Raw genomic sequence first — 16,977 nt, 5'->3', positions numbered from 1 at the left:
GAACAACTACACTGGAAAAATATGAACAGTCCTACTGAAGTCAAAGCTCTATAAAACCTGTAAATATTTTGGTTTGCAATCATGTTTTTGTTTTAATGACTTACTTAAGAGCAAATAGAGAAAGAGGGAATAGAATAATAAGAAATATTTGACTTCAAGAGGAATAAGATGGTTTTGCCTCATAAAAACTGTTTTTGAGTGTTCTGATCTGTCAGTTTATTTCCTGAAATAACTTCTATCTGAGATTTTTTTTGTTTGGTTGTTTTTTTTTAGTTTTTAATAAAAAACAATCCCTATATAAATTATTGCATAACTGTCTCCTTTCCAGTTCCTATTTCTAAGGCCTTAGTTTAATTTCAGTTTTATTCTGGAAGTCTGATGTAAAGAACCATTGTTGAGAAAGCAAAACATGTATTCACATGCATTTGTTACCAGTTGAAATTTCTCTGCTTCCTAATACTGAGATTCCAAGAGAAGAAAAAAGCCCAACTTTAAGTTTAAAATTTCAGTGTAACATTATAAAGTCTTTCTGTTTATGCTTCCTTTCAGCTAGTCCCAGATTTTCTTGTTTACATAATTTTCATGGTTGGACAGAAAAATAAACATACTGCATAATGTAAATGCATATGAATGAGTTCTCATACTAGCATTTATTGTCTAATCTGTGCTTCCAAGACCAGGCTCCAGAAATTACAGAGCTGGAGAATGCTGGGCTTTGCAATATCCGACAGTATGACTGCACATCTGTGAGAGTGTTTGGACATGGCTTCAGGGACTCACTGAACCTGAAATGTGAAATCATCAAATTGCAAGTAGGTCTCCCTGAATAGTGACAATTACATTTTAAACTTCCTAGAGAACAAGGGACAAAGTGTCAAACATATTATTCATTGACATGGGCACAACCCAATGGTTTAGTGGAAGCTAAAAGCAAAGGCACTCAGCACTTTGCAGCAAACACTCAAGACTTTGCAAGATTGCCATTTCCTCCATGATAAGAGAAATACAAAACATAATGGGAATGTTCAGCAGCTGGGAGGGAGATAACAGCACACGGCAGCTATCCATCAGAAGAGGGCAAGGGCAGCCCTATTAGTAACAGCCAGCACATCGTTGTATTTTTAAGTGCTTATGGAGAGGAATTGAAGTACCACTTCTTTGAAAAAGGACAGCAAGGTTAAAGCCATTACTAGATTTCTGTCTCAAATCTAATGCTTGAAATAGCCTTTTATAAACATAATAAATCTATTAAGAAAAGATAAAGGCATTTTTGATGCGTTGTCCATTTCCCAGAGGTAGAATACCATGGGTATTTAATGATATATGTCAGGTTTGAACAGGAGATTATAAAGTGTTTCACTGTAAACTTAAGGGGAATTTGTATGGAGAGACTGTTGTTGCTCATTCTTAAAAAAATATCAAGGTAAATAGATAAGGAATTTACAAGTTGTAGCCTAGAATAAATGGTCAGCATACAAGTTTTTATGTCATGTTAGATATGAGAACAAAAAAACTAAAAGTAAAACTGTATTTTATTGGTGTGATGATGGAAGGGATGAGAGCTGGCAAAAGGGGAACCATTCCATGGTTTCCTGAGACAATAGTTTTCCTTAGCTATTTCCAGCAGATGCTGAAATTATTTTGACAGATTTGGCAATGCTGGCTATAGATTTTTCTTAAACTCAACATATATCCACTCAACTTGGCTTGAAATGATTGTCGAGAGTAGGTTTATGCTCCCCTTATATTAAAAGACTTTTGGACCAAGCTTCCAGTAAGACAATTATTGGGAGTTCACTTATCACAGTTTGAAATGTCTCAGTTTTAACTCATGGCAAGATATTGTGAAATCTGTCTTGGTGATGCTGTATTTGGCTCCCAACACAAAAACTTCCTAATTAGTCACTTTTAATGATGATCTTCTCACTGATAAGAGCCATTTTTCTGCTGTTAGCTGCAGCTGAGGAGAAAGCTGTGAATTTTTTCCTTGAGAATACAAAAGAAAGGAAGTTTGGGGTACTGTTTTTTATTTTTTCTGGCTGGAGAAATAGTTAATTTAAGGAAATGTCAGTGAATTTGCAACAGTATAGAACTGCACATATTTTGAGATTGAACTTAAATGATCAAAATTTTGTAGAAGAGACATGTTGACAGAATTTAGAATTTCTTTTTGTTTTCAGTATTTTCACTTTTGAAATGTTACATCAAATCTGTTGTTCATGGGCTGTCTTACCCAGTTTAGATACTTGATACAGGTTTGGGTAGGAAATGGCCAGGAACCTATGATTACAGAGATAGAGAATTTAAAGGTAAAGGATGAGAGTATGTTTAATCTCTGCAAAACAAAAATACAGTTTTATTTCCCTCTGTTTTACATTGAACTCCAATTTCCATGAACCTTATGAGCTGGAATGCTTACAGATCTGAAGGCTTTTTAATTGGTTTTTTGAAAGGTTAAACCGTTTCTGAAAAAATTATCTGAACTTGTCTCCAGCTTGTCTCTACTTCTTCAGAAACAAAAGGTTTCTGAAGAAGTAGACAGTATCACATTTCAAAGGTTACAGTAACTAAATGTATTCAAAATTACATGTTTAGAAATATTTAGCCTTTATCCTTACCTTTGTTAAATTTGTTAATTTATTAAATGAGTATAGGGTGAAAGAAAAAAATGAGTGGCTGGAACAGAAGCAGCACACGTCTTTTTAGCAAAAGTGTTCCTTTTTCTGTTTAAAAAAAAAAAAAGGCAAGGCCTTTATCACAGATGACTCTTCATGTCTTCATGTGAAGATTTGGATTGAGTAAATCTTTTGATTGGTTTCAATAACTAAAAAAATGCAAGCTCAGTAAAAACTACTCAAGCTCAAAATCCTTTGTACTTGCTGTTCTCTTGATTCTTAGTTGGCCTGGATTCTTAGTTCCATCTCATGTTATTTATTTTCCATATGCTTAACCCTACTTCCACATCAATGCTTCAGTCAAATAGTATTATCATCCTTATTCTGTTATCTTGAGCTCTCAAGATGGATCTTTGGATGCTTTGTCCTCACAGCAGTTTAGAAGAAAAGTGTGTGGGTGTCAAGAAAAGTCAATGGTGTCTTGTTCCATTGAACAACCTCTTGGCTTGTACAAGGGCTAAATGGCCAACTGCCAGTATTGCCCTGGCACCCAGAACGATTCCTGAGCCCTGCCAAAACCCTCATCTGCTCCTTCGACTAGAGCCTGTCCTGGCATGGGGAGCAGAGGTGGAGTGGAGCAGAGGCACTTGCACGTCAGATCAGGGTGTTTGAGGATCACCCACTGCTTCACCCTCCTGTTCCCTTCCACCTGGAAGGGCTGTTTGTCCTTGGCAATGCAGTGCCAGAGGGCCATGCATCAGGAAAGACTTCTCTGCCTGCTCCTCCACATTAGCTGGATTAGGTAAAAATCTGTGTGTGCAAATGCTGTCATGTAATATTTGCCCCTGCATTCTAATCCAGACACATTTGACTGGTTCAAACACTGTGCAATACATGGGGAGTTTTTCTCTGGTAAAAATGTTTTCATGATGTATTTCAGTGAAAAACAAATTTTCTGTCTTAACATTCAGTATAGTGATAGACAATGGATTCCTGGAGAACCTCTAACTGTGCCAGCTGCCTTCCAAAATGCCAGGACTGTTGAGTGCCAGTTACCAAGTGATGGCCAGCAGTCTGATGTCATGGATGTGGTTGATGACAAACCCATTGCCAGATGGCAAATAAAGGTACTCTCAGAAATTTCAAATATTCACTTACAAATGTTCCTATTAGGATGAAAATACATCATGTAGATATTATCCTTTATTTAATGGTACTAAAGGGAGAAGTCAACTTGCTTAACTTCGGGTCTCAGTCTTGTCACCTAAGTTTAAGTGTCAAATATTGTTTGACAGTGTTGTCCTGCAAGGGGACTGGTAGATACAGCTAGGGCCTGCAGAGACACACATTCTTCAAGAGTAGAAGTTAAAGGCCAAGTAGTTATCTAGAGTATTTCAAATGACCTTGGATCCATCTTTGGTAGAACTGAGTTGAGCTCAGCCACATGTACAAACCCTTGTGAACAGATACCTGAGCTCTCATACAAATGGAGTCAATAAGGTCAATAGAGCCTAAACACAATTCAATTTACCTTACATACTGACATGTGGTTGGGTCAAAATCTGTCTAGACTCCTTGGCACATTTGATTAGATTTCTGATGACTTTTGTGAGGGTTTCGACACCTGCACGTGGGTGTCTATTAATGAATGGAAGCTCATGCTAGCAAACCTGGTGGGTTTATCAATACCTGTATCAGTTAATCCATTTTTACTGCTCACCTTGCAGATTTCTAATGACGGATTTGTTTATAGCAACTCTAAAACAATGATATTATATGATGGAGCCTGTCAGACATGTGAACCACAAGAATCTGGGTTATGTACATTAAAGGTATGTTTCACTACTCTCTATTATGAAAATATGCAATTTTTTAGGCTGAAAAAAAATTTCAAAAAATTAGCAGAGCACACCTGTTCTTTTTTCCTGCAGGGATTTTCAATGCATGGAAAGAGAAGCTGGGATGAGGCAATTTTAAATGTAAAAAATCAAACCAAAAGTTCTTCATATAATTACCAAGTACAACCAAACTTGCTATTAGTTGTTTAGGTTCAAAAGCAAGCTCAGTTGTTTAATAGAAGTGCAGAATGATTAGATTTTATTTGATACTTAAAAATTCACAACCAGTTTGATAACCAAAAACATTAATTAATCACATTTTCATTTCTGTGAAAGGAGAAAACATGCAACATAGATGGACTCTGTTATGGTGAAGGAGACACAAATCCAACCAGCCCTTGCTTACTGTGCAGACCTGACTTATCAAAGTTAACTTGGTCAGTTGTTGAAAGTAAGTTCTAAATAGTTATTTTTTAATACCAAATAGTCAAAAATCTGTGAAGTTTTTAAATTTTTGGTAATAGTGATGTTTTAAGTTTAACTAGGTACGTGTTTTTGCATTTTTATTAGTTTCTGAAAATTATATTGTTGTTTCCAGATCATATATGTAATATTTTAATTTACTTTCCCTGACTCTTCTGCTGTAGCAATTACAAATAACTAATGAAGATTAAGAACTTTCAGTCTAATTAGTACTTTGGAGTCTTGATATTAAACACATCTACATCCATATATGTTTGTCTTCAACATATAGGTGTAACAGGTATTTTTCAACAAATTGTTCTGATTACAAACAAGTGGAGATCCCAAATTAAATTTTTATTTTTATTTTTTTTTTAGACAATAATTTTTATCAAAAAATTTTTATTTTTTTATTAGACAATAATTTTTATCATTTTTATTAGACAATATCTGGGCATCATTTACATTGATGGCATAGATACATGGCCTAAATCTAAGTATATCTAAGGCTTCTGTACTCCAGTCCAGTTAGAAACCATACTATGAAGGGAAAACTTAAGTCTAAATTTTTCATTTTCCTTCTCTGTAGTACAAAGTTCCAAGATAGAAGTTGTAGCTCTTTTGGTGCAGATATCAGTCTTTGGATATACTCATCACCTTGGTCCCTTCACCAAATGGAATGTTTCTTGGAGCTTTCATACTAGCCATCCAGCCTGTCCTGCCACCCCCAGCCTATCATGTCACAAATACAACCATCCTGTCAGTGTCTTCATGAGTGAAAGACTCATGAACTCAAGACTCTGCCTTGATTAGGAAAGGTCCTGTCTGAATGGGACTTCTGGTGCCTCTCTTGGTGAATCTTGTCCCAGTTCAAACTTGTACTGAAAGCCAAGGTAGATATAACTGTTCTAAAAGGATGAGATGTGAATGGAAGGAATGAAATTAAACTCATCCAGCAGACAGGGAGTCAAGGGATTTCCATGTTATAGCCATGTTATGGACTGGAATTCAATACAGCCAAAGTCAGAAATGAGAGAAGAATGAAAACCAGAGGCAACACTCCAAACCTAAGGAGCACAACCTCTTTCTGCAAGGAGGATGATGTTAGAAATGAGAGAGTTTAGCAGCTGAGACTGGTTATGCCTTCTTCTTCCTTCATGGTTTTTGCCACAGTGGGTGGATTCTTGCTGGCAGCAGTCACTGGCCAGCATTGAAAATATCAAATTTTTTTCCTGTGCCACTCAAATGACATTAGAATTTTTAGAGGAATAAGTACGTGGGATTTCTTTAGTAGAAAGATATGTTCCTTTTAATTTTTATAAGTATATTGCAACTTTTCCTTAGAGGAGGAAAATATCTCCTTTGTTACAGGTAACCAGCCTCCAGTGCTTGAAACTTTTCGGGGTATGCTACAGACATTTTATGGAGAAGATTTTTTATATCAGTTTTTGGCTTCAGATCCAGAGGGCTCTGCTATTCATTTCACATTGGATTCTGGTCCAGAAGGTGCCAGTCTTTCCCCATCAGGTCTCCTTTCATGGAAAGCTGTGTCAATGAATGTCCACAAACTAACATTTTCTTTGACAGATGACTGCAACGCAACGACCAAGGTAGAAATAGAGGTAATGGATATTACAGTAAAATGACACTTAATAATAAGACACCTAAGTTATCTATTTTCAGAACTCATTACTAGTTCATTAAAAAAAAAGAAAACTGTCTTATTGGGCATGTCTTGTAGGTCAGTGTAAAATCATGTGATTGCCTAAATAATGGCTCATGTGTGACAAACATTAATTTCCCACCTGGAAGTGGAAGATATCTTTGTGTGTGTGTGGCTGGATTTGAAGGTGAACTCTGTCAAGTGAATACTGATGACTGTAAACTTAACCAGTGTGGTATTGGCAGATGTGTGGATGGAATAAACAGCTATTACTGTGAATGTCCACATGAACTTCAAGGTAAATTGCTGCTTTATTTCCATGCATTTATTATGTTTAGTGATAAATAGGAGTTTTTAATTTTATGTGTAAAATTTTATTTTTTTAATTTTTCACTGTAAATAACTTACTGTTGTAAGTTATGTAGTGCTATGAAGAAACTTTATGGTCTTGTGGTACAGATATATGATATACTTAAAGATTTTTCTTGCATGAATATAATAGTTGTTTATTTTAGTTCATTGTGAAAGCTGATTTGCATTGTTTCCCTCTGCAAAGGTAAATTCATCAACACAGGGAAACACAGGAGATTCCTCCTGCAGATGAACATGTAGTCCCCACAGCCCATCTTCTCCATATGCTACAATAAGCAAAGTACTTGATATGAGAGGAAAAAATGTGAATAGCAAACCTTATCAGCTGTTCTTATTAGATGTACTGAAATGAATGGTTGCACTTTTTTTTTTTCTCAGCACTTGCATACTTTTATATGCACCATCAAAGTCTAGTGACACAATATTATAAAGAAAATTTAAATCTGTATTTCAATACAGGTAAAAATTGTCAAGAGGATGTAGATGAATGTGCATCCAGTCCTTGCTTCCCTGGAGTATTTTGTTTCAATACTTTTGGTTCTTACTATTGTGGTCCATGCCCAAATAATCTTCAAGGAGATGGGAAGTCATGTCATGGTAAAACTATTTGATTTTCAGAAGAATGGTATTGTCTTACTGTCATTCAGATAAAATATCTTTGATTGTGCTTCATGTTTCTAGCAATAACTTAGAACTCTTTTCAGTAGTCAGCAAAGCAGGGCTCTGTCTCTGCTGATGGCAATGTTAGACTGTACTGGGTCAACACAGCTGTAAAACACTCTCTAGCATAGAAAAACACAGATACAAAACACATCCTCATTCTTTTACATCAGAGTAGAACAACAGAGTGGAAAATTTTGGCATTTTCTGTCATTATTTTCATAATCTGAGAAATTATTAATAAAATAGTTATTGAAAAAATATATTTTTATTAGCTTGATTAACACAGAACTGTTTACGCAAGCCAAGGCAGCTGCCAAACATTTATTTACATGCAATTTCTGAATAACTTGTATTTTAAAAATATTCTGCAAAAAAACTTTTAATAAATGTTTTTTAAATTTTATCTACTTTCTGAATTTTTAGTTGTTTTTATGTAATGAAATTTTAACTCTGTTTGTAATTTATTTAAATTTTAAAAAATGGAGCTACTTCTGTGCACTGCTAATGTGCCTTCAAATCTTTTCAGAAAGCTTTGATGACACTGATGTTGTATGGAAGGATTCCATGGGAGAAGTTGGAGAGAATAAAGGTAATTTTTTTCCTGAAGAAAATGGAATTTCTGATTTGCATGCTGATAAGAATATAGCTGGCAGATAAAGGTTCTAGTCAGTTTTATGCTATTCACTTCACTTATTTTTCAGTTTGACACAATTTATTAATTACTGGGGTTGTATTCTGATCTGAAAAATGAGACTGAAATGTCAATATCAACAAATCCCTAGGGTCAGTCAAGTGATTTTATTAACAGTGTGATGTATGACACTCTTACAGTTGCCTTTTGTTTTAGTGACCAACCACTGACATAAAATAGGTAACATGGGGATAGGGACATCTGTTATATGAGATAAACAAAAGTTTATGGCATTATGTTGAATGCCATTTTCCTACTTCAACTCAGAGGAGAGGTGAAGGATATGGCAAGTGAATGTCTTTATTCTGAAACTCTGTAAGTGCTGTGGCTGGCATTTCCAGGTCTGTGCCTGCAGGGGGGTTCTTTGTAGGAAAGTCTCATGTGTCTTTTCCCTATGTCTCTGAATTGTTTTTGGGGGGAAGGAAAACTCTCACTGCATTGCTAGGGCTGGACAATTCTTCATCAGCTGCAAAATGGTTTGCTTTTCAGCAGTGGGAGACCACACTTTAGGAGGATTCAGTAAAGTTTAACCTTTTTTAAACCATTTTCTAGTTATAAATAGGTTAGGGTTTCATTCCTCCACTGCCCCATGATGCTAAAACCCCATATGCAGTATTCTACCAGTCTGGGATTACAGTGCTGTACTTCTTTGCACAAACCACACACTTTCCCTGGGCAGAATATGAAGAATTTATCTTTCATTTTGTGCTCTCTTGAATGAGGAGACTGAGTCAGTATCTGATGTTTATTAAACAGTTGAAACATCCCACTACTAAAAATGCTGAGAATTTTAAACTTTCTGTACTGAAAGGCACAGAAATTCTCAGCATCCAGGGTTCCAACAAAGTTGATTAAAAAGTTTGAAGAATAAAACATGGTAATACTTGTGCTATGAGTTAGTGGCTTATTCCCCTATAATATTGTCCATGGTGCATCAGTATGTATAAATATCTACATACATGTGGTTTTATCTCTGCTCCTAGTGCTTAGACACACTGATGAACCATATGCAATATCTTTTCTTTGAATTCTTTCAGTTACCTAGTTAAAAACAATATATGGAGCTGATAATCTGCTGACAGTAAATCTGTTTATTGACATAATATGGGAAAATCTCTGCTCCTATAAATCTCTTCTCCTAAAAATCATGCCTCATCCTTATCTTCCTTTTTAAGAAAAGGCCATGGTAAGGGCAGGAGAGGTTGTAATCAGAATACCTTGATCTTCTCTAATTCTCCCACTTAAATTCTACTGCATACTTACATTCTGAAATAGCACAGGGAGAAATTTCCTGAAGCACAGAATGAATGGGCTGTATGTTTATCTGTTTAGAAAACATTTCCCACCCTCAAAGAGGAAAAAAGTCTGATGGTATTCACATACTTCTCCCCCCTTTCTTTCTAACATACTGTAGGTTTTCAACCATCATCCTTTGAGAAGGTTTTAAGTATGTCAGGTTATATTCCCAGTTCTGCAGATGTCCCAGAGAGATTTATTTCTACAGAAATGGTCAGTAGCAGCACACTGCCAGCCTCCACGGTAAAAACAACCACTGCCTGGAAGACACCTGATTCTCAGAGAAGTGCTTCTGTACAACCTGTGGTTACTGGGAACATTGCTCATGCTCTAGGCACCATCAGGGGTCACCTTGCTGACGTGGAAAACAGTTCTTCAGTACCTGCTGCAAAGGCTGCATCTTCAAGGAGCCATGCTGTATCACCTGAGAAGAAAACAAGGGCACAAGTTGAGGCCTTCAGCTATTTTGAGAGCCGCAGGAAGAGTTCCCCTAGCAACAGAGCAAATATAAGCAAAGGACATTCTTTGCCAAACAAAGTATTCAAAGGTGGAAATCCTCAAAGAGTTCTGCACCTTTTAGCTAAGCATCAAGCAAGTAATTTACCTTTTACCCTTGTGGAAGTCACTGTCCCACCAAAAATGCTTCCTGAAGAATTGAGTGAAACAGTAATTCCTAAAGCAGTGACCTGTTCTGATTTACCCTGTTTTCCTGGCGTGCCCTGTGAGCCAAGGCAGGATGGAAGTGTCAAGTGTGGTCGTTGTCCTTATGGGTATTATGGAGATGGCTTCACTTGCAGAGGTAGTGCAAATTATTGTACTTAAATGCTTTGAAGAAAAGAATCTTGAGATGTCTTTATAATTTGCAAGTATATTGTTACTGTATTATCAGTGGAAAATGTGGTATATTGAATTTTCTCATTTTCATTATTAATATTGGCATAGCCTACAGGCTTTTAGTTGTATGGATGAGCTTAAAAATACCTGATGTGTCTTAGACTCTACATTTATGGGCAGAGACATCATGGATTCTCTGTGATCTGTTCACTACGTTAGGCAAGACACAATGTGCTGAAATGCCACTTTCATTTTCCTTATTCCTTTCTTTGTTTTCTTCTTTGCCTTTCAGCAAGATGTAGACAACCCTGTGGCAAAAATATGGATTGTGTGGCACCCAATATTTGTAAATGCAAGCCTGGTTATGCTGGTCATAACTGTCAGGCTGGTGAGTATGGCGTGTTAATTTTACCTGTGGTAACTCATAAGCACATATTAATAATCTGCAGAGTGCTGTTGATTTTTTTTTTACAGCTCTATGCAGACCTGATTGCAAAAACCATGGGAAGTGCATTAAGCCAAACATCTGTGAGTGTTTACCTGGATACAGTGGCTCCACCTGTGAGGAAGGTAAATGTAGCAGTCTTTGTTTTTAAATCCCTAACTACCCAAAGGATGCTGTGAACAACTCCCATGACTGTTCTGACAGCATGAAGGTGTGTTCATTTTACTGTCACTTTAACAGAGCTCTTGAGTTACGTTTTCATGTATGTCCTGATTTTCTAGATACACACTGTTGCTTATGATTGGATATTCCTAAATTTAGCTTTCACATCAAGTAGAGCAATTCACCAGTGAATGTAGTTGCCTCTAAGCTAAACACTCCTGAAGAGTGGGAAGCACTGTCTGGAAATTGTGTCAGCTTTCTTTTATTCAAGGTAACCACCAATGCTGGGACTCTGTACTGATGAAGTGAAGTTGTTCATGTTACTTACTCCTGTCAAAAGGCATTGCATATATCTCCTTACTTTATTTCTAGTTTTTTGCTCACTGGCAGTTACTAACATTTCATCTTTCATAAAGCATAACCAGTCCATGCATCTTTCTAGAGGCAATTCCTTGAACTTAATTCTGTATCTGCAGCACATTGTAAGCCACCGTGTCAAAATGGAGGCACCTGCTTGGCCAGAAATCTCTGCACCTGCCCATATGGTTTTGTGGGACCAAGATGTGATACAAGTAAGCAAAAGAGAATAAGAGAAAAATATACAGTATTTTTCCTGTTCTTCAGGAGCAAGAAAGCAAATTATGGTTTAAATTTTTTATGCCTTCTGTCTAATGCTAGCAAATGACATAATACCTGTGCCTCTTTGAAGGTTCCTATACATGGGCTTTTTAAACATATTTGGTAGTATGGTAATATTTGCACATAACTGTGGAAACATAATGCACTATAAAAGCTGCAAATAGTTTATGTTTTATTATTCACAAATATGGAAGAAATGAGTACATTGTGTATGTGATATTACCTTCAGAAAAACACGCAGATATTTCATATGTCCTGACAGCTTTTTAACTTCTATTAGCTCAGATTGGTTAGATAACTGGGGTACATTCAGAAGCTGGTGTGTCAGAAAGACTAGGATACAGGAAAATTGAATTCAGAACCACATTATGGTGTCTTTTTCCTTTTACCTGGCCTGAAAATTAAAAAATTTGCTGTGATCATAGCTGAAAGATTGGAATTACTTTGTCTCACATAAATTGTCTTTGACATATCAAATCATGCATGCTGCAATTTGGCAACTCCAAATTTTGGATAGATTTTATATGGGTAATTTGTATCCTTCAGAGAATCCAAATTTAGACATGCTGTTTATATATTGTTCACCTGAATGTACCATTGCTTTATTGACCCTGAATTCAGAAAATCCTTTGTCTCCTCCTCAAATCGCAGGACTTTTGGTTTTCAGTTTTTCCTGTTCTAATTTCAATTCTGACAAAAAAATTCTGCTCTTTGTGAAGGAGTACTAAAGAGAATGAGATGTTTTCCTGAAGAAGTGATTCATGGTTTTCCTCAGACATGATATTTTAATGTCTTTGCGTGTCAGTCTCATGTTCCTGTGTGTATGCAGCTGCTCTTGCATCACGTAACACAGTCCATTTGTCTCAGTATTACATTTCTCATTTGGTTTAGAATTTTTATTTAAGTGACTATGTTTTTAACACTATTTATAATCAGACCATGGATATTTGCATGGAAAGACATTTTATTTACCTTTGTCATCTATGCTTGCTATTATGGGTTTGAGACTAGATTACTCTGTTCAGCAATTCCTCTTCAGATAAGAATTCTGTGTTACTTCCAGTGTTAATTTTTGGGAAAGAACTGAAAAACAAATAGAGAATAATTTGTGATGTATCTCTTTCTTGTCCCCCCACCCCCTGTCTCCTCCCCTGCCTTATCTTTTTTCCACCTTCTTGGACGGCAGTGGTTTGCAACAGGCACTGTGAAAATGGTGGTGAATGTCTCACTCCAGACACTTGCCAGTGTAAACCTGGCTGGTATGGACCTACCTGCAGCACAGGTAACACCCCTGCAGCTTCCCTGCTCCTGGGAGAGCATCCATGGGACCTCCCATTGTTTGAAATTCAGAACTGCCTGACTTGGGTAGCAGCAGTGGGCAGCTGCTCTCTGCTGCAGAGCCCTCACACTCCCCTGAGTCTCTGCATATTAGTTCTGCTGCTCATCTCTGGGAAGTCTTATGCTGATCCTTTAATTTGGGGTAAAGACTCTATGGGAATGATGTTACCTGCAGTTATCTTAGGTGTTTAATTCCTATTCTTGAAACAGAAACACATATTTTATAGACTATATTTGGATGTCATGCTTCCCACTCTTCCTGACCCTATTTCTGCAGCAATGTGTAATCCTGTCTGTCTCAATGGTGGTTCCTGTACTAAGCCAGATGTTTGCCTGTGTCCACATGGATTCTTTGGTGCCCACTGTCAGAATGGTAATATTTTCTTTTTTTCTTCTCCCTATTCCTTAGTTGACATTATGAGGAAATTTGTGAGAAAACATTAAGACACAAAATTAACAATCAAGTACATACCTGAGAAGTGTTGTAAAACAGAGATTACATTATTTTTTAGATTGTATGGTGGATTCAACAACTGTCCAAGGAGAATGAAGACTCAAAATTATTCTTGTATTGCACTCAACATTTAAGCAGCTTTCATCCCATTCCATTGTATGTTATGTGTAGTCTGGTTCCTTTTGTACACATACAGTTGCCAGCCTTGACTCCTTTTTATCTAATTTTGTCTTTACTACTTTACAACAAACCACATTAATATGATTTTTACAAGGCAGGCCTGATAGTACTGAATGTCCTGATAGGACAAGCTGTCAGTATCTTAGCGTTGCACTCTCATTTTCCAAAAGTATATCACTAAGTCAAAATGCAAACTACAGCCTTTTCCTCCTGTTTGTACCTTTTAGCTGTCTGCAGCCCTCCTTGTAAGAACGGTGGTCATTGCATGAGAAATAATGTCTGTACTTGTCCTGATGGGTACACAGGCAGAAGATGTGAAAAAAGTAAGCCAGTCTTAAAATCTTCCTGTGATCCAAAAATAAACAATAAATTACTGTGTAGTCAGTTAAATGTGTTAAACAGCAGATGTTTTTGATTTTAAGGTGTCTGTGAGCCAAGGTGTATGAATGGAGGAAGATGTGTAGGCCCAAACATTTGCTCTTGTCCTTCAGGATGGAGAGGACAAAGGTGTAACACTCGTAAGTACCTTGTAGTTACCAGGAGAACCATACCTTAAAAATAATATGGGACTCAGGGCAACTCTGCCCATGCAAGTAATACAAAGTTAGTGCCAAAGAAAGAATATTTACATATTGAAAACAATAGTCTATATCTTGGCAGCAAAATTTAGGATGGAGAACTAATACCATGCAGTTCTTAGGCTAAATCATGGGACCAAAATATCTGTGAAATTCTTGTATAGCAAATATTATTTGTTTCTTTCTGGATTCTTGTCTAAATAAAAACATCTGCATTTCTACAAAGAGAAGAGTCAAAAAAGTGAAAGGCATCCAATTTTTGCTGTAGGACATAAAGCCAGATAGAATAGAAAAAGAAGTTCAGTGAAATATTGGAAAACTGGAAACAGTTGGATGTGATGTGAATAAATGGCGCAGTGGACTTAAGCTCTTTAGGACAGGTAGAAATTGGACTGCGATGGTTGCACATCTGTGGGTCACATTTTATCTTAAGAAAGTTATTGATGGTGCATAAATAAATTGTGTCAGCATGGATAAAAGCACAGTCTGCATGAAAATCAGCATGAGGATGGCTAAAGTGTTAGTGTCTGTCAGGGTACCCACCTGAGGCTTAAGAACTGATGTGGGTAAGAAGCTCTTTAATGGCATGGAGGAAAAGTAAATTTCCCTGTATTATTTTCTGTAATTATTGGAAAGGGGTTGTTTGTTGAAAAAAAATATTACCAGTACTTACAGGGGTGAGATAGTCTTGAACACTGTGGAGAAGAGATTTGATTATCAAATAGTCAGCTATGAATGAATGGAAATAATTGTGGGGTAGATCATGGTTTAATAAGCAGGGACAAATGTGCAGACAAATGGGTCATAGAAAATAACTTTGGATCAAATATTCTTGAGTTGATTCATTGGGTATTCAGTTAAATGACAGACAAAAGATCTCTCACCAAGGTGTGTGCTTTAGAAAGGTAAATTTGGAAAAAAATAAAGCTCTTTAATTGTCCTCTCCTAATTCAGTATTTCAGGCTTTTGTAGAAATCTGTCACACAGCAGAACCTCTGAATGTGGGTTTTGGTTGTAGGGCTTTTTGTTTCTAGTTGTCTCCCTTCTTTAATATCTTATTGGCCTTAGACACACATTTGAGTGAAGATGATGTGACTCTTGTGTGTGAAAAGCACTCCACCTCTTGTGAGAGCATCCTGAAATCTGAATAATAACTCAGTGTAATCACTTGGGATATAACCATACCTTTTGGTGATGTTTGTGCAGCAGTCTGTCTTCAGGAGTGTAAGAATGGTGGGGAGTGTATTGGACCGAGTACCTGTCATTGTCCTCCACAGTGGGAAGGATTCCAGTGTCAAACACGTAAGAATGATGGAACCTGAAACCTCTTGCTTCTGCACAGCTCAGAATGCTTCAGCCATGCACAGTGCAGAGAAATCCTCCTATACCTTGGATTTAGTTTGTCCACATCTGTGCCAAAGGCAGGATAGAGTAGAGATGGCTCTGTTCTGAAGCCCTGAAGGATTTGATGGCACTCTGGGAGCATGGCAGTATGTGTTGGCTTACTGCAGTGCTGTATGCTGCTGCACAAGCCCTGAGAGGCCATTGTGATAGCTTGAAATAGCAAGATGTGCCAAAAACCCCCTTACTCATGTTCTTTTCTCAGTCTCTTTCATGCCCTCAGCATGTTCTCACATTAAATCTGCATCAAAGCAAAAGGGGGATGGGATAGACACAAGAACACTGTTGGCTCCGCATGACCTTTAAGTGTCCCTATTCTGAGGGGTGTTACCTTGTGAAAATACCTTCCAAGGTCTTGATTCCTATAGCAAACAGAATAAGTAGAGGTAGCATCCACTTTTCCTTCACCAAGATGTGTCCATGAATAAAGCCTGAAATGTACCTCTCTTGTTTTAGCTGTGTGCAACCAGAAGTGTCTGTTTGGAGGCAAATGTGTACTGCCCAACGTGTGCTCTTGTCGCCGAGGTTATACTGGAGTCCTCTGTGGGAAGAAAATTCAGGTATGTGTAGAGTCAAGACACCATCACAATACAGTGATTTGGGAGTAAATTAACTAGTGCACCTGTGTCCAGTGAAGCAGCATGCTATACACCAAATGTGTATTTTGTCTGATTTCTTCATTTCACTCTGCAGCAAGGGAAAATTAATGGAATTTCTAAGAGCTTTTCCAGTAATTTTTAGGTTCCAATACTTACAGAATTGCTCTCAGCACCAAACTTCCTTTGTTTCAAATTAAGCTGATTGTCTCCTGTCATGCAGTAGGAATCGATAACTGTCCTCTTCACAACAACCACTATTTTCTTTTCCAGCATCTGGTCTCATTTTAGGGAACAGTGTCCTACTGATGACTTTCTTAGCTTGCATCAAGTCAAGCCCTGATCTTTTCCCATCTAACTACACTGCTAGTCAGTTCATCAAGTGTTACTTGGGAATAACTTTACTTTTTTGTATCAGAGGGAATGATGACCATTTCTCTGCTTTGTCATGCAATTTTCTGTTGGATTCCCTTGCTTGAGTGCTGATGCTCACTCACTGAAGTAATTTGATTAAACATTTGCTACAACTAACTGTTTTGTGATGTCTGAAGTAAAAGCATTCTGCTCTTCTTGCATAATCTATGGTGTTTCTTGTCTTTCAGTTTCAGTGTATTTAGACACATTTGTGCTGCCAGCAGAATTGAGAGATGAGTAGATTTGTTGCAGAAATTTAAACAAAGAATTGCTCATACATATTTTGAAAACATGCAACTACTTGTCCTATATCAGTAAGACTATAATGTTTGTAAT

At 37.1% G+C, this 16,977-nt stretch overlaps 1 protein-coding gene across 2 annotated transcripts in view; it reads left to right on the top strand.

The window, feature by feature from the left end:
• VWDE (von Willebrand factor D and EGF domains) overlaps positions 1–16,977 on the top strand; it is a 37,876-nt gene that overhangs the window by 18,329 nt on the left and 2,570 nt on the right. Inside the window, exons 13-30 of one of the 2 annotated variants that reach the window (XM_071429090.1) lie at positions 676–812; positions 3,587–3,742; positions 4,343–4,447; positions 4,790–4,904; positions 6,287–6,537; positions 6,657–6,876; positions 7,410–7,547; positions 8,140–8,202; positions 9,719–10,399; positions 10,727–10,822; positions 10,909–11,004; positions 11,518–11,613; positions 12,867–12,962; positions 13,296–13,391; positions 13,880–13,975; positions 14,075–14,170; positions 15,437–15,532; positions 16,088–16,191. In XM_071429090.1, coding sequence (XP_071285191.1) covers positions 676–812; positions 3,587–3,742; positions 4,343–4,447; positions 4,790–4,904; positions 6,287–6,537; positions 6,657–6,876; positions 7,410–7,547; positions 8,140–8,202; positions 9,719–10,399; positions 10,727–10,822; positions 10,909–11,004; positions 11,518–11,613; positions 12,867–12,962; positions 13,296–13,391; positions 13,880–13,975; positions 14,075–14,170; positions 15,437–15,532; positions 16,088–16,191 — 2,738 coding nt within the window. Of the gene's footprint in view, positions 1–675; positions 813–3,586; positions 3,743–4,342; positions 4,448–4,789; positions 4,905–6,286; positions 6,538–6,656; positions 6,877–7,409; positions 7,548–8,139; positions 8,203–9,718; positions 10,400–10,726; positions 10,823–10,908; positions 11,005–11,517; positions 11,614–12,866; positions 12,963–13,295; positions 13,392–13,879; positions 13,976–14,074; positions 14,171–15,436; positions 15,533–16,087; positions 16,472–16,977 lie in introns of those variants that run through there. The other variant, XM_071429089.1, reaches the window with a different exon arrangement.

The sequence above is a fragment of the Agelaius tricolor genome, unplaced genomic scaffold (genome assembly GCF_023055355.1).
Source record: "Agelaius tricolor isolate 1412-34295 unplaced genomic scaffold, bAgeTri1.0.p SCAF_6, whole genome shotgun sequence".
NCBI lineage: Eukaryota > Metazoa > Chordata > Aves > Passeriformes > Icteridae > Agelaius > Agelaius tricolor.
Note: the sequence above shows the minus strand (reverse complement) of the source record. Positions and strands in the feature narration are given on the sequence as shown.